The 26,432-nt window shown below is 31.6% G+C and overlaps 1 protein-coding gene across 1 annotated transcript; it reads right to left on the bottom strand.

Annotated features, from left to right (window-relative positions):
- Positions 1-459: 459 nt before the first annotated feature.
- Positions 460-25,734, bottom strand: LOC127735781 (calcium/calmodulin-dependent protein kinase type IV-like). The gene is made up of 12 exons (XM_052246097.1): positions 25,593-25,734; positions 22,232-22,310; positions 18,912-18,974; positions 16,912-16,994; positions 14,991-15,063; positions 14,055-14,093; positions 12,008-12,059; positions 11,051-11,125; positions 10,639-10,714; positions 7,775-7,892; positions 6,872-7,030; positions 460-2,876 (listed from the first exon to the last, which is right to left on the bottom strand). Exons 1-12 carry the CDS (start codon positions 25,682-25,684, stop codon positions 2,799-2,801), a joined length of 987 nt encoding a protein of 328 aa, XP_052102057.1. The 5' UTR covers positions 25,685-25,734; the 3' UTR covers positions 460-2,798.
- Between the last annotated feature and the right edge of the window lie 698 nt (positions 25,735-26,432).

Here is a 26,432-nt window from a genome sequence, read left to right as displayed (position 1 = left end):
AATTCTGTCTTCTGTCACCTGCACAATGAAGTATATATAATTAGGATGGTGTAAGTTTGAAAATATGTCAGAATCCATTCAAAATCTTTCCTCCTGGTTTAATGTTATCAATTTTAATAACAATGTTTTGTACATTAGATGAAATCCAAAGTATCTTTATCATTGTATTGAATTTCGGTGGACAATATGACATTTTCACAATTCTACTGAATACTATTTTAATTGCATATTCATGATTTTTCACTCATATTTTCCCTATGCAAAAATTAATGCATGAATACATTTTTGTGTTTCAATTGTGAATGTAACATCAGAAGTTTACTTGATGTACAACAGTTTTCTAACATTTTCCTGTGAAAATGTATGATCTATACGAAGAGCCATTCAACATTTTTTATATTCAAAACATTTTACAGAGCATCCCGACCTGCAAAATATTTATACAAACAAGAAATCAACTAGATAACAAATATTTATTTAAATAAAATATCACATTTTAATCTTCTTGTATATGCACTGTAAATAAAATGCAAAATCGGAATGTTTAGTGTAAACAATATTTTATTGTGAATTATACAAATTACAATATGAATTAACATTCACAAATACGATTCAAAAACAAGCAACAAGTGCTTATATTAATCCGTCTCCTTGGAACGTTTAAAAAAAGGAAGAAAAAATATATCAAAAACTATCACAGAAGTAAAACATATTCTATACAAAATAAATGATACTAAATATTTAACATTAATTATTGTTTAAAACTATGTAAAGGTACATATGTACAAATATCACTGAACAGTTTGTAATATACAATAATGAAACAGTCATTTATACAAAGTCCTCAGAAATTGTCCTGATTATGTTAACTACCATTTATTCCATGTTTGACTAGAGTACCGATTCTTTGATTGTAAATAAACTAGAGGTTTATTTATAATTTGTTGTAATGTTGTACAAATGTTTGAGTGTCTGTTGTACAAATGTTTGAGTGTCTGTTGTACAAATGTTTGAGTGTCTGTTGTTAATACTGTACGTATTTCTTCTTTGGACAGTTGATGTGTTTTTTGTAATAATGAAAAGTATATAACGCATGAGTAAACATCCAGGAAAACAATTACCTCCTTGTTACATTAAAAACCTGCCTGAGTAACTCTCTGTCCTTAATTTCAACTTGCCGAAATGTGTACCCAATGAACAAAATTGAATTAGTATTTGAATGAATTTGTATGAAATTTGACACTTTATCCCCAGAAATTCTTGGGGGATGAGTGAAATTTTTGAAACAACCAGTAATAAAATTTCATAAATGTCCAGACATGATGGACTTCCCTGAGATGATGAGGTTATTTATCTGATCACTGCCTAAACCAGCAGCCTATGTGCGTACTGAAAAGTAGCAAAGTATAGGCCCCTGGCTTGAAATCACACCAATCCAATTTATCTCCTAAATGGTTAATTATTGCACCGCTGTATCTAAGTTCTACTGATATGAATTTGTGTTGGAATGAATTTTAAGCAATTTGTATAACATATACATGATATACATATACAGAAAATTTCAAATTTTTTTTATATAAACTGTGCTGAGATTGATGCCCCTGTCACGGCAATATTGAAGGTATAAGGTTGGGGTTGGTGAGTGGCAAGTTTTTAGCTAAGCCACTTTTTGAGCAACATTATTCTTTTAACTGCTTAATCTAGATCTGCATTGAAAAAGCTGGACACTAAAGGCAGCATGTACTGGTTTTCAATATACAACTTCTTAGTGGGACATTCATAAATAGGAGTTTAAAAAAAGATTATGTGCAAACAAACAAAGGACAAAGGAAAGCCAAATACGACAAGTGGTCAGTAATTAACAAGACTGTATATTTGTAATGGAACTGATGTAATTAAACCCCCTGCTAAAAACATCTGGTGCACTTCACATGTAGCTGATTAAGAAATGATAATACAATTGGCTCTTCTCAATAGTAAAGGGAACAAAACATCCTGGGAAAATCCTAAAATAATGACTACTGAGTGTAATGGAAATTAAACTATGTATAAACATAACTTATATAACACGCAAGTGCCTATCTATAAATGATTCACCATCATTACTTTGAACTGTCAGTCTTGGACTTCCAGATGACACAGTGTCGTTTAAAAACATCTCACATATTTTTTTTTATTCTCGAGTAAATGTGCAGTAGTTACAACAAACATTTACCCCATTAAGGGCATCCCCAAAAACAAAAAAACAATATGGTTATTTTCTCATAAAAATTCCTTATTCAGTTGACAGTATTGACAACATCCAATAAATATTCTGGACCTACCATTGATTTAAAATTTAAAAAAAAAACGTTTATTTGCAAATAATTCTTAGCAGATATTTCTTTTGAAACGAAGGCACTCAGTATAGAAAAATGCTTCAGCAATAATCACTCCAAAGGAGATATGACAATGCAAGTCAAAGAAGACAAAAATGAATGTCATTTGCAAGTTACAAACAACATGTTCAACCAAAGTGGTTACTGAAGTTATACATCTTGAAACCATTAAGGAAATAGTGCAGAATAAACTTGCCATGATTAAGACATTTTCCTGAAATTCCTTTCCATTCATATTGCAATCATGTACCCATACTAGAACATCATGACATGTCATTTAATTTAAGTAATAATAACTTTACTGACGTTTGTGACTGTGGATAGCAGTCAATCAGTACAAATGGACAGAACTTACGAACAGCTTCTTGAAAATATATATTAAGTTTTTTTTTAAATTCTATCTTCTGACAAAGGGAAAAGTCAGACATCACTGATTGAACCAAGGAGATCTTGTACACGTCCGACACGAGCAGCTAATAACGTTGCATCCATTGTTGCCTACAATAAAAAAAAACCACAAGAGTGCACACGCTGAAATGTCTCGCCTGCTTTACTTTACATGATAGAGTTTTATGTTGAAAGTCTGTAATAAAAAGGTTTAACTGAAAGTATCATATAGACTTAAAATTTTCAATGATCCATTTAAATGAGGTCAATGTAAGATGTACACTGCTAGACAGACATGTACACCCTACAATCATTTTATACATTAAATATAGTTGGCCTATGCTAATAGTATACGAAAAACAGACCCAATTACCAAAATTGAACATTGACCAATGAACCATAAACATGAGTTCAATGTCAGATGAACCCTGCCTGACAACATATATACACCATCATACACAAATAATACACTAATATAGTTGATCTATTGCTTATATTACCTGAGATACGGGCTTGACCTCGAAAACGTAACCTTGATCACTGAACCATGAAATGAGGTCGAGGTCAGGTGAACCATGTCTGATGGACACGTAGACCTTGCAAGGATCTCATATACCAAATTAAAGTATCCCTTTACTTATAATAAGTGAGAAATTCACATGACAAAAAAACTAAACATTTTTCAAGCAGTTACTGAACCACGAAAATGAGGTAAAGGACAACGGACATATGACAGACAGAAACTTTGTTACATAAGGCATCTCCATACAAGATATGAAGCATCCATGTCTTCTACATTCTGACATATAAAGCTTTATACAAATAGTCGTTGCCGGATTGTAATCACTATGTCTCGCATTCTGCAACTTTCGTCGCTGGCTAGAGAAAAGCATGTGAGCAAAATAATCTGCTGCCATAAAGCATGCATTTTTAGTTTCTGATGCCAATTGATTATCATACAATGCGATTATGAGGTCTATTTATTGTATTCCATTAGAAACTATATAATAGTCTTAATAAAGGCAAAAGTAGAATACCGCTGTTCAAAAGTCATAAATCGATTGAGAGAAAACAAATCCGGGTTACAAACTAAAACCGAGGGAAAAACATCAACTATAAGAGGAAAACAACGGAACAACAGAAACACTGAAGTGCAACAAAAACAAACGCAAACATACATAGAAACGAACTATTTGATAACAACTTCCATATTCCTGACTTGGTACAGGACATTTTAAGAAAAAAATGGTGGGTTGAACCTGGTTTAATAGCTAGCCAAATATCCCGCTTATATGGCAAATGTTTAAAAATATCGTTAAAATGACAACACTACGTGACAGAAATACAGCACAAACAAACGCAAGAACACCCAGCACAAAGAAACGCACAAATAGATAATATAATAGTCGTTACAACATGTAAACCGCAGAATAACAACGAACATCTTCCATTAACGACAGCACACGACATCACAAACAGTGACGTATTTTTGTAGCGAATATATAATCTTGAAATTCATAGAATTATTTTCACAATAATAGTCCAAACAATTATCAACAAATAAAACAAATATTTAAACAAAACGGAAACTATATATTTTAGAATTTTAAAAATCTGATATAATTAATGGTTTTATCAGAATTGTAAAAAGAAATATCATTCGAATACCATGAAATTCAATTTAGAGTCTGTAGGATATAAATGGTAGTGTGTATAAATGTTAGTCAAGATAAACTGTAAAGTACAGGAAATAGATAAATTTTTTTTGCATTTGCCAGATTTTACATGAGATACAATCTTTTTATAAAAAAAGAAGGAAGCTTCAGTTCAAGTGTTTTGAAATTCTATACAGATATAATGACTTAATTCGAGTTGAATAAACTTCAAGAAGGAGTTTCTGGACAAGTGTAATAAATTCTACACAGGCTATATTTTTTTTATTCCAGCTGTAGAAATCGTTAATTTTAGGCCTAACTATTTGTTATGAATGACAATGCCAACAACCATGGAATTTAAGAGTAAGACTGGTAATACACACAAAAACAAGGAAGAGTATATGATTATCACTACCGAAAACTTGATACAGTATGTTTTCGACAGATGAAAAATAGTTAAGTTAATTATTGATATACATTTTCTGTCAGAATGACACATACTTCATAGAAATATTCATCTAACAGAGTCAATCATTGAAAAATCTGACTTTTGGAATAAAAATAGTTTAACATAGTGAATTGTTTCCCCATTTACAATAGCTGCGGAACTGTTGCTCTTATGGTCCTTATTATATTTTTTGACAATTTGCGCACCATAGAGGGTCCGCAGCTACATTTACTATTACTGTCAAAAAATATAATGAGGCTAAGTATCAAACCAAAATTCATCAATATCAAATTCAGTATCACAAATCAAAGGAAAAACCAGTGGTAAGTGTCATAATTTGTTAAAGGAAGACTTCCTAAAATAAAATTAAGTGTATTAGGAGCTGGACTTCAAGTTTAGAAGTCAAATCATCATCCCAAAAGGGAAAAAATGAAAGCAAAAGTTGAAATTTTCCTTCATTCTTCAGATTTTACTTTAATTTCTTGCTAGAAATTGGATAAAATAATGATACTGACAAGTTTTGGAATAACCATTTTATACTGGCATAAAATATTCTACTGTTGTCAATAAAACCGAGACCCTGTGTAAGATTAGCTTTATTCAATTGTTCAAATTTTAATATGCTTTCAAATTTTTAAAAGACCTCTTGTAATATCCTGCATATATTATTTGAAACAAAAAATTATATGTTCAATATTTTTTAAGATAGATTATACAAAGAATCCAGCTTACGGAGGTCAAATAAGAGATAACGGTAGTTAATTGATGTTCAAATCTCTAAAATCCAATGATATAAAAACTTAGGGCATTTCATGAACTCCTAATGGAATAAGACTGGGTGCCTCTATAGGATAAATATCTCTCGTTATGCTAGAATGAAAATCCAGACTCAGTCAAAACGTCATTTCAATAAACTTTACATAATCAGTAAATTTACAGATCAGCCAAACAATAATATATACTGATAAAGTTAGATTCTAATTTGCTGCACTGCTTGTGAGGTCAGTGTTACTCTTCCAATATTTAATTGAAAAACAAATTGGTTCAAATGTCAGGTTCAAATAAGTTTGTATATAGATTTCAATAGATTATTGTTTACGAGTTTAAGTAATATTTTACATCTAATCACTTAATATTTAATTGAAAAGTTTCAAATTAGCAATGTCGGCATAATAAGGGGTAAACGGATGTTTTTACTTTTCTAAATGCACCTTATATATAGCATACCAGTTTTTAGTGTTTTCACCAGTAATCAATGAGAAACTGCCTCGGTGGTCTCATTGAAGCGTGTTCACCTGGCCAGTTCAAACCAAAGACTTTCAATTGGTATTAGCTGCTTCTCCGCTAAGCACACGGCATTAAGGAGTAAGAGCAAAGTCTCGTCGGCTCGGAGTCAGAATATTGTTTCCGCGTAAGGTGACAGGTCTTCCTGCGGACTAGCACGTAAAAAATCCGGCTTAGTGTGTCGGTCTAGTGTTATATGTCAGTTTGGTATGGTCAAGACGTTTGGTTAAGTTAACATACTTTTAAGAGAGTTATCTCTCCTTAACCAGTTATTGGATTATGCGTATTGCGGATTGCAGTCCGTATTTGAATTATATATTAGTTTGACTGTTGATTTATTGTAACGATTACATGTACATGTGTTTGAAAAATAGAAATTTATTAATTTGAACAATAGTAGTTAATTATCTTATTCTATGCCAAAGTAAAGCATACAACTAGTACAAAGCAGAGTAAATATTCATATTGCTTTAACATGTTCTCTTCCTGAATATTCATATCAATTTGCCGCTGGACGTTAAGCAGCCATCATCATCATCATCATCATCATCATCATCGTTAAAGATAAAAAAAAAATCATCATCATCATCATCATCATCATCATGTAATAAATGAGAATTTTTTTAAATCAGTTTTTGCTGTTTACATTTGGAATGTATTAGCTATAAATTAGTGGCATTCACTTTATTTCTGCAACTCTAATGATGCTTAATATTTACCCTCATCTTGCTAGCTGCATTGAATTCTTTTATCTTATTCTGAGCTTCTGCCATATGTTCATTCTTGGCTGCTGACCCTTTGACCCATGGATGTTGTAATGCTTGATCTGCTGTTATCCTTTTTGTAGGATCAAGTTGTAGCATTTTGTTTATTAAATCCTGTAGAAAAACAGATTATTTGACATATAATCTTGAAATGGAATCCTTCAACATAGGTTGCTACAAGTATTGGTCCAGGTACCTCTGAGCCGCCAAAAAAATGCCTAAATATGATTTTTCAATAACAGTGAAGACCGTCCTTGTATAATACTTGGTAGTATATTCTACTTTTAATATATAACACTTTCTTATAATTTTAGACTTTTGAGGGGTAACTTAGCCTCTTGTCATATCGTGTCCTTTTTTGACATTTCAAAGAATAAATAAGGGTCTGTGTAATAACTAATCAAGAATGGTTTTTCGATCTATTTTAATCAGAAATTGTTTCTTCATTTAATTATTTATTTTGGACCAAGTCTGTCACAAGATAGAAGAATAGCCTCTTAAAGTTTAATATTTGAATATGATTGAAATTCTTAATAAAAACTAGAAATCAGCAAATAACCAATTAATAAAAAACAATAAAAGAGAAGAGTGGTGCAAGACAAAATATTTAGCATTCTTTGTTGTTTTGATACTGTGACAGTTATCTATCATTTTAGAAATTTATCCCAAAGTCGACATTAACTATCTCAAACTCTGAGTATAAGTTGAAATTTCGAATAATGTCAACTAGATTTGGGATTTAATACAGAATGACTTTCAAATCCTGATAATTGAAGTTTATGTATGAAAACATTTCAACAAAATTGTCCAAAATATCAGTTAGAAACTTAACTCCTATATCAAAGATATATATCAAACCTTAGCATTCCATGAAATACTGTCCCAGAATGGTGAATAAAAATGGTATTCTCCTTTCAGTATTCTTTTATATATTTCTCTGTCCGATTCTCCATAAAATGGTCTACAACCACATAACCTGAAAATGAGAGTTCATGAAAAGTTTCAATACAAAGCCTGACACCAGAATTAAAAATGTCAACGCATGATTAAGTAGCTACAGTGGTAGTGGATAAAAAGTCATCTACGTTTTAAGGGAACATTTGGGGCTCAATATTCCAGCAGCGCCTGCAAACGGAGTATATATCTCCCAAACGATATTCCAGGGCTTTTATTTCCTAACATGATTTCCTTCATAGTTGGTTGCCCGTTATGGAATACCCATTTTACAGATGACAACGAGTATGTTCCAATTGTTGTAACTATAATCCCGCCCCCTTTTCTCCAAATGTGACCTACCGAATTAGTCTTATCGCCGGGTGTGTACTAACATGAGAAAGACGATGGGTGCCACATGTGGAGCAGGATCTGCTTACCCTTCCGGAGCACCTGAAATTACCCCCAGTTTTTGATGGGGTTCGTGTTGCTCAGTTTTTGGTTTCCTATGTTGTGTTTTGTATACTATTAATTTTCTGTTTGTCTTTTCTTTTTTAACCATGGCGTTGTCAGTTTATTTTCGAATTTGAATGCCCCTTTGGTATTCTTCGCCTCTCCTTTGCACATTTGATTAACATTTTACTAAGTTTGCAGCTTTTAACTTAGTCTTCCTTGGCTAAATTTACCAAATCGTTTTTTATATATTTGTTAACTTTTAAAAGGCAAAGAGACTAGAAGCTCGTGTCGCTAACCTAGGACTATGTGCATCATTAACAATGAACTCTCTCTAACATTTGTAGACTAGAATAGAATTCATGACAAAAATATCTTTTTTGTTGATAATGATTGTATTGCTGTTCATTTTTTTTCTGTTTCTACTATAAAGAGTTTATCAACCATTTCGGCTATATTTGTCTTATTATTTTTCAGATCTTATCTTGCTGAACATTTTGGTTATTTGAAATGTCTATCTCTCTTTTATTGTGTTTTGAAATGCAAAAAAATGGAAAAAATTTTCATAAAAGAGGAAGAATTTCAAAAGATTAGACTGACAATTTTGGCCATGTCCGCTTATTTGTAGATCTTGTCATGCTGATCTTTTTCTCCATTTAAAGTGTCTATCTATCTATTATAATTTTCAAGATAATAGGCAAACACACTGAACATTGGTATGTGCCGTAATTTAAGACCAATAACTCCAAAAAGGAGTCGACTAAAGATATTGGTTTGAGACGTATTATTAAATCTTACCTTGCTGAATATTTTGATACTTGAAAGTTTCTATCTATCTATTATAGTTTTTGTCTCGCCTTGACGGAGTCAAAAAACGAGACATAGGTATGCTGTTTCCGGCGGCGGCGTCAACAATGTATTAGTTTGTGATTAGGTCAAGTCTATGGTGAACCACTAGTGGTAGGTCTATGATATCTGGTATACAGTTGTAATAGCATTGGCTCATCTCTTTACTATGGTGATTATTTGGTCCCGCCCCCTCAGTCATGGTCTATTGACTTTGAAACTTTGTTTACATGTATTAGTTTGTGATTAGGTCAGTTTAAGGAGAAACATTAGCGGTAGATCAATGATAATTGGTATGCAGTTGTATAAGCATTAGCACATCTCACTTTCATGGAGAATATTTGGTCCTTACCCCTCAGTCATGGTCTATTGACTTTGAAACTTTTGCTTAGTTTACATGTATTAGTTTGTGATTAGATCAGTTTAAGATGAACCACTAATGTTAAGTCAATGATATTTGATATGCATATGTATTGGCATTTGCAAGTCTCATTTCCATGGAGATTATATAGCACCCACCCCCTCATCATGGTTCATTGACTTTGAAACTTTTACATAGTTTACAAGTTAATGTTTGTGTTTAGGTTTGTTAAAAGGGAACGTCTTATGATAAGTCAATGGTATTTGGCATGCAGTTGTAATAGAATTGGCACATCTTATTTCCATAGAGATTGTTTAATCCTGTACCTTCAGTCATGGTTCATTGACTTTGAATATTTGCATAACTTACATGTTAAAGTATTACTATTTTAGTTTAAACATTTGCATTATCAAAATAACGAAAAGGCGAGACAGATCTATGTGTTAACATTTTATCAAGATATTAAACAAAACGCAATCAAATTAATGGTAAACATCTTCATTAAAGGAAACGAGTCAGTCTCGTTCTGACGATTCGGTTATTTGACTTATTTGTAGATCTTGTCTGATTATTTTTGCTAAAACATTTTTCTATATCTAATATAGTTTCTACCCTGACAGTTTTCTCTATCCATAGCGTTTTTTAAATAAACAAAACTTGCATTTTACATCTATATTCTATTTTAGCCATGTTGGCCACGTTGGTTGGCAGGCTTGGTCTTCGGAAACAATTTCTATATTTGATACCCCAATAATGATTGTGACAAAATTTGATTCGATTTGGTCCACTAGTGTCACAGTAAAATATTCTTGTACAAGTTGTCGAACAACGACGAGACTCCAAGTGATGAGAAAAGCTCACTTGGCTCTATGGACAAGTGCTGTGCAAATCCATTTCATTGCTACTGGAACACTTTAATCATGCACATGTAATTCAATTGGTCTTTTTTTCAAGCGCTCAATTCTTCCTCGATCGTTGTAGATGGTCCTAAACAGTGAAACAGTTTGATTTAAGGTTTATCCTAATAAATGTGATTTTTGTTTGAGTAGGTCAACGTACTGTGATAATTTTGCTTTTATGATTGAAAGATAATAACACAAATAAAATGATAAGAAATGATTCAACTTACAAAATATAGATAATAACTCCACAACTCCAAATATCTACTGCCGGTGTATATATCTTTCCTGTTAGTAATTCTGGTGCTGAAATTTCATGAAATAATGTTTAAATTTCAAAATTTAATCTGTTGAAGAAATTTCCATACTGGAATACATATATATTTATATATGTTTCCGAGGTATCTTGTTTCCTGGAAATTAGTATGTAATGAAGGGTGTAATTTATGCAATTACCTATCTTATTAACTACATAAAAAAACCTATGTTTTCTCTTTTCTATCCCTGTAGAAAGATTTGATGCTCGTTAAAGATGGCAATAAATAGCAATGTTGATAAACAATTTCCCTGGAATAAACAGGCTTCAAATGAATGCAGAAATTATGTAATGAAAGGTTCTACACTACTATGAACAGTACATACCACCGTAACCTGGTGTTCCACAAACTGTATTCATCTGTACTTCATGGTCCAATATTTTAGATAATCCAAAGTCAGCTGTAATTTAAAATTTCATTTTAAATATTATTTAAATGCTAAAGGTCATATATAGTCATTTAAAAATCATTTAAATTAAACATTATGTGCCAGCAATAAAATGATATACATTTCAAACAAGAATACCGGTTAGTGATCATAGGGCAATATGCCCTCATGCACACACCTTTACTTGTTTAGTAAAAGTGAAGTATGGGTCAAACTTATATCTAGCATATATTTTAAAAAGTTCAAATCAAAGATAACTTGTAAGCTAATTTCTAAGTTGGTATTAACACACCTTCATGCTAAACTACCTCAAACCAAAACTTTAACCTGATCAGTATACCATGAAATGTTTGTCAAAACCATAACTTGACATATATTTTTAAAAGTTCCATTCATAATAAAAATGTGATCCAGGTTTCAAGTTAATGTGTCCACAAATTCATGGTAAACTTGACTCAAAGTTTTATTCTGATACAGAAAAGACAAATCAGATAGACACAGCGAGACATGAAAACATAATTCTTCCTACTTTGGTAGTTTAAGGCCTGGCAACGAACATGTATTCCTGGTAATTTTCAAGCTAGAAAATTATTTCTGAACCTATTCGGAACTTTGAAATTCAAATTAATACAGGAACTAGAATTCATTGATTGTCGTGCTACACACACTCCCAATTCAAACTATTGGGAAACAGAAAGTAGGTGTCTGATAAATTCAGAAAGTTCTCACACATTAAATCTTATCAATGTCCAGCTTCTGACTAACTATGAAGTCATTCTGATCAGTGATACCTGTGAAAAGTATGACATGATATGTTTTGGAACAACAAAAAGACGAACAAGGTGAATGCAACATAACCCCACTTCTAGAGTTGGGGTATAATATTTTACATACCAATTTTCAGAGCTGAATCTTCTGTGAGATCTTCATATAATAAATTTTCAGGCTGAAAAAGACAGTTAATAATCAATTTATTAATATTCAAGTTTCAATTTTTATTGATCCTTATCCTAGGATTTTATTTTTATATCACATACATGATACAGGTACGAGTTAACAAAGTTGAATATGACATGTAAGTTTACACCTAAGTTTAAGCTGTGTTACAGCCAGAATTCTATTTCGTCAAAAAAAAGTCTCCCCATGATACCACCTACTTGTTTTTAATCATGAAAATGAAGCCATTTAAGGGATGACTCGCTGTCAATTTAGCACTTGAAAACTTTTTATTTATGCATGGCATCATTGAAGGCTTATTTGAAAGTTTTATTTTATATGACAAATTTATCTACTAGCTATCATGCATCGCTTACATTACTTTTAGGCCTTTGTTAACTTTAAATTTTTTTCTGTTTGGTTATCAAGTGGAATTTTGGAAAGTTCAATAAAACACTAATACACATCTTTCTAAATATGTCGTGGAAGGGCACACTAGACATTTTCACAGATTAATGATCCTAGATAACACACACACACACAGGATATAGTGCTGTTTTAAGTTATACATTTTTAAAATCCAAAAGTAAAATCGTCAACTGCATTTTTGTTAAAAAAAAATAAAGGGTTGTACATCTTTTCGTCTTTTTTTAGTACATTTAATATGCCTAAATTTTTTATTGAAAGATTGAATGGACGAAAAATTAAAAAAAAAATACCTGTAAGAAAATACTTAAAGTTAAAACATTTGGTAATTGCACAAAGCTTTTTTTTATTGTTATTCAAAAACACATACTCTGTTGTTATGACTCATTAAAAAGATATTTTACTTGATCCATATATTGTTTGGTATTGTCAATTTGAAATTTTTTATATATCATTCAACTCATCATAGATGAGCATTGAAATTTTGTACTTCAGACGCGCGTTTTTAATACAAATGCCCAATATATAAACATAATGGAACCTGAAGGGAGATTATATATCAAATATTTTTCTTTTACATGTTTTCAGGACAAAACCTAAGTTTCTGTTTCCGAGAAAATCATTGACCATTGTTACCATTTTATCAAAAAACACTGATGCCAAGGGCAGAAATGCATATCAATGCTTAACCAATATTGGATCTTTCTAAGGATTGTTTTCTGTGGAATGTATGCTTATGCATCTCCTAGACCCAGAAGTATATGGGTCTACCAATATCGGCTGTTTTGTGCAAATGTGTCTTTAATTTCAAAGTTTATAAATATCTCTTAGCTCCCACCTATAATTCAAAAACAAGTATATAGGATGCTAAATTCTTAATTATAAAAAAGCTTCTGTCATTGTTTCATAAAATTCTATGAAGGTATTATAAAGTAATTGATATGCAACGAACTTTAACCCGACTGTATCTACTTGTTAATTGAAAAAAGTAAGTCCTTCTATCAGTAAAATATGAAAAAAAGAAACTAAAATTTCTTTGGATACTGTCTTTTGATCATAAAAAATCTTCTGTACAGATTTGATAAAACTGCTTGAAGTTTAACAAAGTAACTGAAAACTGATTTTTTTTTAACTTAAACTGTATCTCAATGTTAAATAAATGTTAAAAGGTACGTTAATTTATGAGTTAAATACAGAAAAATAAAAAAAAACATTTCAAAATTTGGTCTGGATACCATAGAACAAATTCTGTCCAAATTTCATAAAATTCCATAAAGGTTTGACCAAGTTATTGATATCTAACAAAACTTAAACCACACACTGAACCTAAATGTTGACTTAGACGACGACGACGCTGTAGATGTTGCAGGGTAGACAAAATAACTGTTTAAACTAAAAATAATTAGTACAATTGCATTTTTTACCTGAAGCTATAAATAAAGTTATATTTTTAAATTTAGCCACACAATTAAACAAATCTATTAAGATTATTTTTGCTGTAATACATTAGACAAAAGATAAAAAGTCCCTTGACTCTGATATCTAATGTTCCTCGTCTCAATCACCGAAACATTCCTACCTTTAAATCTCTGTGCACCACTCCATTCTGATGAAGATACTGGAAAATCAAGAAATATCAGAAGGTATATAAACTTAATTGCTGACATACACGCATATGGGGTCCAGGGCAGTAAATAAGTAATATAATATAAACTAAATATCTAACAATCAAAAATCAAACATCCACTGATCACATATTATTGATTATATGTCCTGTTTTCAAAATATTGACCACTCTACAAGTATGCACAAGATGATTCAGTAAAAATTACTCTTGGCCATGAATATTCACAGCAAATAGTGAGAATTGCAGATGATTCATTCAAAAATACAGACCTTAATATTCATTAGATGTTCAAGTATCTATCAGAGTCATAACTATAAAAAGACGAATGAGAGTGCTTTCACTCTAAACGAAAATCGACAATCAATCAATCAGAATGAACTAGTGATTTATATATCTGCATACAGCTGAGCAGCCAATTGATTGGCTATTTCCAAGATGACTCAAATCGAAATTCAGGAGTCGTTACATGTTTTAATTGAATAGAGCTATGGTGCTTGCGAGTAGGAGAGATCAACTAATGAAAGCCAATGAATTATTTTAAGAAATTAATTTAAACATATTTTATTCGCTAAATCTAAGAAAAATGGGTTTGACACAAGTAAATCATACTTATGAAGACTACTCCATAATACAATATAATGATAATATTATGAGCATGTTTTAAATGAATAAATACCTTGCTTATTATACATGTTATACGAATTATAAATAAAGTGAAGAAAAAAAGGAGAATCAAATATTGAGAATTCCTATTCTGTGATGATGACTTAGGTTTCGATGATGATGTCAATGATGATGACTGTCCTTGCCAATTTCAATAATACATTATGAGGGCACAAGAAATCTGTTCGACCTTATATGGTTTATGGCTGTTCTTTTCTATCTTACCTCAACAGCAATAAGTGTCTGTTTTACAGCGGCAGCTGCATCTTTCTCAGAGTAATTACCTCGTGTCACTATCCTGAAAACAAACTCAAATATGTTAACAAACAATCTTTTGTAAATATCCAAGAAATACTAAACAAAATTAACAAATACAGATAAATGCGGCCTATAAAGTGCATCTATTGCTCAACTGAGTCTAATGCCCATGTCAACAATGGCCACCCCCAAACAATACTAGTCAAAATATTCAATCTCTTATAAGTTTTGCAGCATTTAATCCGGTTCTTTTGAAATACTTCCTGGCTATCTAAAATTAAATCTATGACAATTATGGATAACTTTTGCTATGGTCAGAAGGCAATCATCACGCACAAATAAAAAAGGTGTCTATGGCATACAGTCACTCAGAATAACTACGATAATTATGATCATCATATCTATTAAAAAGATTTTTAATAAATTCAAATAATGGTTTTGAAAACTACTATTCATAAACAGCAAAAGCTAGAAATCAATAAGGTGCCATCATAGAAACTAGTGTTTTCTTTTTCGAAAAAATAAAGATTTCTAACCCATCATGAGTTTATTTCTATTGACCCTAAATAAAATTCAACTCATTACACCAAACAATCAGATTTGATTCTATACTGAAATAAATACACTAAGTATATGATATGTTTTAACAAAATTTTTTTTTAAATTTAAAAAAATTGGTTATGATCAAGAGGCAAGGATATTAAACACATACGTACAGACTGTCGTTGGTTCATGTTTGTCATATTTCTTTTTCGTAAATTGTTTTGTTGTAAATAAGGCCGTTAGTTTTCTCAATTGAATGTTTCATATTTTTTCATGTCGGGGCCTTTTATCGCCAACTATACGGTATGGGTTTTTCTCATTGTTGAAGGTCGTACGGCTTCCTACAATTGCTTACATCCACTTTATTTGAACTATGCTGTAGAGTTGTCTCATTGACAATCATACTACATATCCTTATTTTTATATCATGTTTAAGACAATATGAGTATTTGTACCATGCGCGTATGGTCATGTCTATATGCGTATAATCATATCACCTACAAATCGTGTTTGGTCGCACCATATGAATATATCATACTCGTTTGTTATTTACATGCCGGTTCGTATGAGTATTTAAATATAGATATTTTTCTAATATTCTTTAGAAATGCATTTTTGTGTAAAGGTGACAGCACGGGAGACAACAGACGCCACGTTGACTACTGGTATAGTACGATGAAAATGTCCGGTTGTCTTTTCGTCTGTTAGCAATAAACTCATCATAGGTCATGGTCATATGAACCCTTCCAGATAGATTTGAACACCTTACAATTATTCCATACACCAAATATATAAAAAACTGTATTTTATTTTTATCAAGCGTCGAACCATGGAAATTAGGTCAAGGACAATGGACATATGACAGACGGAAACTTCGTAATATAAGGTATCTGCATACAAGGTATGAAGCATCCAGCTCCTATAGCTTCTAAAATATAAAGTTATATACAAATAGTTTACGCTGCCGCCGGTGCCACCACCGTCGCCGCCGGATTGTAATCACTATGTCTCGCTTTATGCGACTTTCATCGCAGGCGAGACAAAAAAAAACCATAATTTTATAAAATGCACTGGGTTATTCATCGTCACTTTATTAATTATACAACAATGATAACCACATGATTTATTAACTCAAAACTCAATTCTCATTACCTATTTTTTAAGACAAATTGGAGGACCTTATAAAATATAAAATATAAAAGATTAAAGTTTCAACGTTCATCATGTAACATGTAAATAACTTTACCATATGGGTATGGTCAGACCTTATGAGTATATAGTATAAACGTGTATGGTCAAAACACATCTATGGTCTGGAACAATTACATAAATATGGCTAACTTACCTTTCAAAAAGTTCACCTCCTGTCACTAACTCTAACACCAGATAAATGTGCTGCGGTGTTTCAAATATTTCTTTAAGTCTTATCTTAAATATAAATAACATATAAATTTAGCAAAATAGGTGGAACAAATGAATGCAGATAATCAGTTTTCAAAAATACGTTATGTATACAAATGTATGATTTAATGGTTTTGCATTGTCAATACTCAATGTAAATGAGTCGAGGTAAGATGAACCATGCCAGACAGGCATGTTCATCTAACAATTATTCCATACACCAAATATAGTTTACCTATTGCTAATGGTATAGGAGAAACAGACCTAATGAATTGAACATTGACCAATGAACCATGAAAATGAGGTCAAGGTCAGATGAAACATGCCAGACAGACATGTACACAATGCAATCATTCCATACACCAAATATAGTTGACTTATTGCTTTTTTGTATCCGAGAAACAGACCTAATAACGAAATTTGAACATTGACCAATGAACAATGAAACTAAGGTAAAGGTCAGATGAATCATTTGCACTAAATAGTGTTGACCTATTGGTTATAGTTTCTGACAAAAAGACCAAGTCAGATAAAAATAGCATTGACCAATGAATCATAAAATTGAAGTCAAGGTCAGATGAAACCTGCTAGTCAGACATGTACAAGGCGATTTAATATATGTTAGGCTATACCTTTGGGTTTTAAATTTACTATGACATGTTGTACCATTATTTTTGTAAATGACTGTCTACCTTTCAAAAAGTTTTTTTTTATTATATGACTTCGAGTGTTTTCCTAATTTACAGAATCTGTTGACGATCTCTTTACCCTTTATGATCACAACACATTCAATGTAAAATTCAAATGTTCTGACAAGTGAATACTAACAATCTAAGTATCACCATTTAGAATAGAGAACAACTTTATCTCACTTTAGATAAATCATCCACACCTCAACTGATGTAGAAGGGAAGAGAATATACAGTTAGTTGTATTTTTGTAATTTTCTATATTTGATGAAAACAAAATGTGTTAGTCTTCCAAGGAAGATGTGATGCTTTCTCTGAATAATGTAAGTAGAAATTTGCTATGGAAAACCCAAAAAAATCACAGAGATCAAAACCTAAAATAGGACTAGCACACAACTTCTTCTTCAACTGTTTCGGTTCTAATATACCATTGGCTTTCAAAAATTCGGCTTTGATCGTTCCTGATGACAATAAATCCAGAAAAGCGCTTCGAACGCATGAAACTTTTAAAATTTTGTTTTCATTTCTTACAGCAATGGATCGATACCGCTGCTGGTCGGCTATCTATCTCCGAGTGTATCATCAGCTCAGTATTCAGTACATCGGCGCTGAGAAACCTTTTATAAATTGTCCGTTTATAAACTTATAGATTATCAAGAAACTAATTTTTCAACTCCCTCAGTCAAAATTGATCAATTGCTCTTCAACTGATTCGGTTCTTAGACACCATTGGCTTTCAAACATTCGGCTTTGGGCGTTCCTGATGAAGGTAAATCCAAAAAAGTGATGCGGACACATGGAATTTATAAAGTGTTGTTTTAATTTTTTCATGTGCTGCGAAAGAAATTGTGCAAGTTTGTTGGATATAGATATATATATTATTTATCAGATAAACATAAAGTGTATATGATGCTGACAATAACACAAAAGAAAAGAAGAAATTCCTATATGTTGCTATAGCTTTTTCAGGCAACACAAACATAAGTATATCTTATTGCATTTGTCAAATAGATTTTCTGGGTTCTCCGACATGGACTTCTGAAAAATTGATGCAGGTTCCAAAAAGAGCTCACGCTTTGCAATGTATCTCCGTCAAGCTGCTGCCTAAATACTAAGTCATTCTGTTCAGTAGAAACTGAGAAAACTGTAATAAAAATGTTTGTTAGAAAAAAGACAAAAGGACAAGCTGAATACAACAAAGCTCCACTCCTAGAGTGGATTAAAAATTGTTACTTGTCATTAAATATTTACATACCACATTTGGATGATTTAATTTCAACAAAACACCAATTTCTGTATTGATCACTTTGAAGTCAACCTAAAATTATAAGTTTCAATAAATCAAGAATATCATTAAATACGTGTAAGGTATCAAAACTTTCGTAGGCCATGAACATCAGACAGCATACCCATTCTTATCTGATCAACACCTTTGAGTAATAGATAAAACAAATATGATACTATGCCTACTCTAAAACAATACAATATCTAATTTGGAACATGGATTCAATTACGCCTCAATTAAATTTGCCTTTAAAAGATCAGCGATATTTCATTGATGGTACACCAAAAGGAAAAGCAATAGATATTGTTTAAAACCTTGCTTATTCACCTCAAAAGTTAATAATGCTCAAAGTCGTAACTATTGTGCTAACAATAGTCACAACCTTAACATTACTTAGAGTAAATGAAATTGGTTTCATATTTTCTCTATCGAAAGTGGTTTTTAAGATACATTTGTAATAGACAAGGCTTTAGTTTTACCCATATGTTCTATTTTTAGCCATGTCAGTCATGTTGGTTTGCAGACGCGATCATCAGACATATTTTTTAAACAAGATCTCCAAATGCATGATGATTGTGGTTAATATAAAAATAAGAAGATGTGGTATGGATGCCAATGATACAACTCTCCACCAGAGACCAAGTGACATAGAAATTAACAACTATAGGTCACTAAGTATAGTTTTAACTGTTGCAGTAGTTTCAGAGGAGAAGATCCTTGTTAAAGTAACGTACGACGGATGACAGAAACCATCAGGAAACCATTTCAATAAAAACTCAATTTTAGTAACAGTGACCTTGAAATTTGACCTACACATGAAATGACATTAAATCAATAGCACTTTTGCTTTCCTATATCTTCTATCTATATAAATTTCATTGCAATTATGCAAGTGAAACTGAAGTCTCTACCTGGAAATTATTTTCTCATACAAATTGTATTTTGGTAACCGTGACTTTCAACTTTGACCTATTAAAGTCATATGAAACGGATAATGTTAAGGAAATGTTTGAAGCAATGCATGCAAGTATACTGGACTAAGTGATATGTGCACTTTTTTAAAAACATTTATTATGAATTCATAACGTATAATATACAAAAAATATTGCATTTGGTGATTGTTGATTAAAAACTTTGGTTGCTAGTAAATTCCTGATTTGGGTGCTGAATTTAACTGATCATAAACTCGACAAACAATCAAAACAAAAGCAAGTGTATAATAAATGAGATGATGGAGCGGAGTTTTTCTTATATTTTCCATGTGTTTCCATTTGTTAATAAAACTATTTGAATAAAACTTTCTTGTAAATTCAGTATCCTTCAGATATTAGCTTGGAGTCAATCCAGTACTGTTCAGTAGGTTTCTGGACAATTAAGTATGTTGTTGTTTTGTACAGGTACATAACAACAACTGAACAGTACTGAATTTACCACAGCTGATAATTCTAACAATTGTCTGAAAGACTGAACATGACTTAATAAAATACGTTAATCCAGGGCTTGAGATTCCTATCATGATTTCCTTGATAGAAGGTTGCTGTTTACAGGGAAGCCATCACGAGTTGGTTCACCGTTATGGAATATCTGTTTCACAGATGACGACAGATATGTTCCAATCGTCGTAACCACAATTTCGTCCTCCGTTTCCCCGAATGTGAATTACTGGGCTTGTACTTACATGAGCAACACGATAGGTGCCTCATGTGGAGCAGGGTCTACTTACCCTCCCGGAGCACCCACAGTTTTTGGTGGGGTTCGTGTTGCTCAGTCCTTAGTTTTTTATGTTGTTTTTATGCTGTTTTTGGTCTTTTGATATTCTTCTTTTTTTTTGGCATGGTATTGTCAGTTTATTTTCGACTTATAAGTTTGAATGTCCCTTTGGTATCATTCGCCTCACTTTTAATAATTAATTTCTCAGTCTTTTTAGGTGTAATGCCACCAAATCATAGTACGTCACATCTGGTTGCAGACGAAAAAGGGTTGAAAAAAAATATTCTCTTGAATTTCACAGTTGTAGGAAATTAATCCTACATTTCATTGCAGTAAAAAATTTCTGAGTCATAAACATATAACTTGGATGTTTCAAAGCACCCTTATTTTTTTATTTGGTGTTTCTATAGAATATTTTGGAAACTTAAGGTTACATGGTTACTAAAGCTTGTATACAGGGAAAAAAGGGGTGAATTTGATTGGTTAACTTCCAGTGATGGTTATTTTCTCATATGCAATGAAACGTTATGTGAAATTTTGTCTATAGTACTGGGCAGGATAAAACTTTACTCATGTCAAGTATTTCTTTATTTGAAACAAAGATAAATTCTGCACAATTTTTTGAAAAGTGCATATTTAACAAAGACTAATAGGGGAAAGTCAATGGTGGTATTACACCTTTAAAGCTGTTCAGATCAAAATAACCGTTACACTTCAAAATTATTTTACTAGTGCTGTATTCCACCTGTAAAAGTGTTATTCAAATCAAGAAGAGAATCTCAAATTACCTTTTTGTTTCAAACACACAGATGGATGGACGGGACAGACTGAAGGACAACAAGCGGTGGGTATATGTTCCTGACATTTTTGGGGGAGGATTGCAAACCTGGTTTTCATTACATTTATAAGTGTCATTTTGAATCTTAAAAAAACATTGGTATAAAAGTTCTCAACTCTTTGCACTAAATGACCTAAAATATTATAATGTCGTTTTCCAATCCATTAAGGATCATAACTCCAGGACGACAAAAGTGAAAATCATCATTACAGAAACTTGATCTCAATTTTGTCTTCATTTAACAACATATTTAACATGATAAAATTTGAAACATATTGGAAAACAGTTCTGAAGTTATTGCATTAAAACGACTTCAAGTGCCTGGTTCTATATTTTTCTCAACTATCCAGGACCATTTCTCCTGAACAGCAAAAGTGAAAAACAACAATGTCGGACTTGACCTCAATTTTGTCCTTAGTTACAACATATTACAATTTGATAAGCATCAGTTCAATGGTTCATAAGAAACAGGTCGAGGTTCCTGCCTTCCCACTCATATTGTACAACCCCAAATAAATAACTGGATTTTTGTCAGAAAACAAGTTAATACATGATTTAAAATTTTATAATACTTTTTACATGTTGTAGTATGCATGTGCATTTGTGCATTCAAAAGTTTTTGAAAACATTTAAATTCTAAATGTATAAGCCCTTTCAACCAGATTAAACTACTTGTGTCATATTATTACACTACACATACTTATAATCAACAAATCTGTGTACAATCTTCTTTTCTACTTACCCGTTTGTTTATGATTTTGACAGCCCATGCCTTACTTGTTCCTTTATCAATACACTTGTGCACTACAGAAGTAGCTCCTCTGAAAACATATAAATTTGGAATGAAAGCCTTATATATGTTACAGTGAATTTTAAGAATTAGGAATTATGTATAATCACTGGTAACTTTAGTGATTGTGTATAATTACTAAAATTTTCAGGGATTATACATAATCACTAGAAAAAATGTCAGGGATTATACATAATAACTGGAATAAAGAGACAATGAATAAAAGTAAAATAATTTATTTTATAAAATCATAACTAAACATCTTTAGATACATGAATATCAAAATCGTAAGCACAATATTCTAATGCAAATCATTAATTTTTACAAACTACATTGTAAATTTGGATGACATCTACAACGAGGGTGTGGATGGAGGGTCCCTCATTTCTTTATTTTTCTAATTGTTATATATACATCATTTTTCTCTATACTGTATATATTAGCACACTATTATTCTCTATTTTTTTTTCTGGCTATTTTTGTCTATTCTATATTTTTAGCCCTTATTTTGCACTGTTTGCCCATTATTTTCTATTCTGTAAACCCCACCCAGACCCTTTACTATTGAAAATTTGCTCTGTTTATCCCTTTTTTTTAAACCTAAAAAAAACCCATAGCCTTCACATATTGAATCTGATTTTTCTGCACTTTGAAGAGAAATAAAGTGTTCATTAAAATCATCTGAAGGTGCTAAAAAAGTCAATCAGACACCTCAAATTGATTCCTTCTGTATCATCTGAGCATAATTTAATGTTTCGTAGTCATGCATTATCCTTTTCAGCCCTTTCATGAATGATGGCCATTATGTAATTAGTGTCTCCCTTCCCACGATCAACATGCGGAATCGGCATCACAGCCTCCTCCAAAATTGTGTTCAATCTGTTAAGCATGTGTTCTGTTTGAGTTTCTGGGCGTTTAGTAGCGTTTCTTTGCTTACTTTGAATTCCTTGTTCGTAAACTTTCATCCCCTTTGTGTTACAGCAAATTACAGGATATGTGCATTAATGTTGGTATTACTAATTCCAATTTAAAATACTTATTTATTTACGAGTTAATGTGATTTAACATGCACAGTTAAATAGAATATCATCAGAAAAAACTGTTCACTTTAATAAGATTTGATAAATGGACAGGGAATGCCAACTGTCCACTTAAACCATAAAGAGGTTATAATACAATTTATTTGTCTGTATTTGATTTATTTTTACCAAACAGAGAATCTTTGTATTATTCTTAATCTCTGAAAACATTCCAGGGAATTTGTTAAAATAATTCTTAAGACCTCTCTAAGTAAATTATAGCAAGCTAAAAATAAAGTTTTTCCATGTTAACCTGAATATATACCAAGCTGGATGTCTTCCATCTTAATTGACTGGCAGTGTCTGGCTTATGTGTCAAATTGTCACATGCTCGACAAAATATCAGTACCACCGTTCATTATTCCTAATATTTGTAGAACATGTAAATTGACAAACGTAAGCTTCAATGTCAACGAAAAACTTGAATTGTCTATGTATATACCACTAACGCCTCTAGTAAGCTTTATATATGGTTTCTCCAGCATTAGCCTTATGAAGTTTGAAAACATTTTAACAATTAACCCATCCGATTTCAACAAAACAGATTGTAAAATTGTTTCAAGGAAGATACAAAGTTGACCACGATGGTCTGAATATAAATCAAAGCATGTAAGGCCTGTTCAGCTTCTTAGCAGCTCATAACACTAGCAAGTCTGTCAATATCTATATAAAATACCAGATGATGAGCAACTCATGACAGTCAAGCATGCATGCTTAAGTTTATACAAAAGAACTATTCCTTAGATATTTTCACAATGCTATGTTAAATCAGACTGCTTAAAGCATGAATTATAATACAAGTCAATCAAGGGTGTTAAGTTTGATACAATTTGAGCTGCAGTACCTCCATTTACATAGCTTAATTGAACATTTCAATTATTGTAACTGTTTGTTATATTGTTATCATTAATCAAATTATTAAGATTATTGTCTAATATTTCACAAGTTCTTCTATGTCAACATTTTAATGTATCTATGGAAATGGTCATCAGCCAATTATTACTTCATAAGAAAAGATCTTGCTGGTATTCCAGCTACTATTTTTTTCTTTTTTCATTAAAATAATTTTAAGACTTATGCAAATCAATTTATTATTACAGTAGAAAAAGCTAATAAGCTAATCATCAGTAAAGTATAAAACTAGAGGCTCTTAAGAGGAAATAACTCAAACAACGAGTCCACTGAAGATTTCGGCCATTATGGCTTATTTGTAGATCCTGTCTTGCTGATCATTTGTGCTATTTAAAGTTTCTATCGATCTATTACAGTTTTCAAGATGATAGGCAAAAATGGGAAAAAAAGGGGGGAAATCGTCATTAAAGGGCAATAACTTCAGTAAGTGGTCGACTAACGATTTCTGTTATCTTTGATTTATGTGTAGATCTTTTCTTACTGGTCATTTTTGCTTATTAAAGTTTCTATCTATCTATTATAGTTTTTAAGATATAAAGCGAAAACGCAAAAAATGGTAAAAATCGTCATTAAAGGGCAATACTCTAATAAGGGGTCATATAACGATTTTGGTCGTGTTTGACTTATTTTGTAGATCTTGTCTTGATGATAATTTTTGCTATTTAAAGTTTCTGTCTATCTAATATAATTTTCGAGATAATAGACAAAAAAAAAATTAAAAATGGTAAAAATTTTCATTTAAGGGCAATAATTCCTCTAAGAATTCGTCTGATAGTTTTGACAAAAATGTACAATAGGTAGAGCTCAACATTCTGAACATTTTTGCCCCGTCAGATTTTCTCTATCTACAGCGGTTTTAGAAATAATAAGCAAAATTTGCATTTTACCACTTTGTTCTATTTTTAGCAATGTCAGCCATCTAAGTTGACAGGCGGGGTCATCGGACACATTTTTCAAAACTAGATACCTCTGTATTGATTGTGGCCAAGTTTGGATAAATTAGGCCCAGTATTTTCAGGGCAGAAATCATATTTGAACTACAACAACAATACAATGTAACTGCATGGTCTACGTACCCTCCCCCTTTTCCTCTGTCATATCACTGTTACTGGAATTAGTTTATCAATCAGAGTAAAACGTTTTAATTGATTATGATCTTGTTATTTTTATAAAAATGTCTGAATTTATAGCTCAGTTTACCACAAAAACACAACAACAACAAAAATTTATTAAGCCTTCGTTTGACTGTTTGATATAAATAAATTTTGCATCTGGTAACTAACGTTCTTCACGGGCACCTTGTATCCTTCAAAAAAACATACTCCCCCAATTCTGTCAGAATTTCATATTTTTCCTCGAACGATACTTCTTTAATACTTTCTGCTATCCAATATTCTTGTCTTTTTTCTGGCATCTTGATCGGAAATCAAGAAAGCTTCCTTGTCAACACAATACTTCTTTGAATACAAGACAAATTCCGAATGGAATAAGAAATATTCGCGGGAAAATACAAAATGTATTTAAGTGCTGTAAAGGATGTAAATCATTTTTTTTTTGTGTTTAGTTCTAAAGGGGATATTTGTTAAATTTCAAAATTACAAATCAAGGAAACCAAACAATACCTTGGCCACACAGGCGCTTGGGCTCATTAAATATGTTTAAATGGGTTTATACATCTATGGGTTGAGGTTTGGATAATTTGTTTTCATTATTATCAATGGTATGGATAGTTAAATAAGGATTTTATCAGAATGGAAAAGATCATCCAAAACAAGGTAAGACAAGCTTAGAAGTGTTAAATATGTGGTATTAAAACAGAAAATTGGATATTCAGTGCAAATCATAAAAAAAATATCGAAATCCTGTACCGTGCATAAGCTCCTGGGCTTGGTCACTTTAGAAAATGACAAAACTTGATACAAATGTGAACAGGTCTCTGAAGACTCACAGAACACAGACTGGGTTATTTCAATAAATGTAAACCAGCAAAATGAGGACGATCGATTCTCGTATTACATAAAAAAGTACAAACATACAAGAATATGTATTAGCTGCTTTTAATGGAACTTTCAGATTTAAATGTTAAGATGCAGGTACTGATAAATTCAATCTGGGACTATTAAACTATTACACTAACATATATAATATATTTTCCTAGGTTT

Source organism: Mytilus californianus, unplaced genomic scaffold (genome assembly GCF_021869535.1).
Source record: "Mytilus californianus isolate M0D057914Y unplaced genomic scaffold, xbMytCali1.0.p SCAF_3, whole genome shotgun sequence".
In the NCBI taxonomy this organism is placed as follows: Eukaryota; Metazoa; Mollusca; class Bivalvia; order Mytilida; family Mytilidae; genus Mytilus; species Mytilus californianus.
The sequence above is the reverse complement of the archived record's forward strand: the minus strand, read 5'-3'. Positions and strand labels throughout refer to the sequence as shown.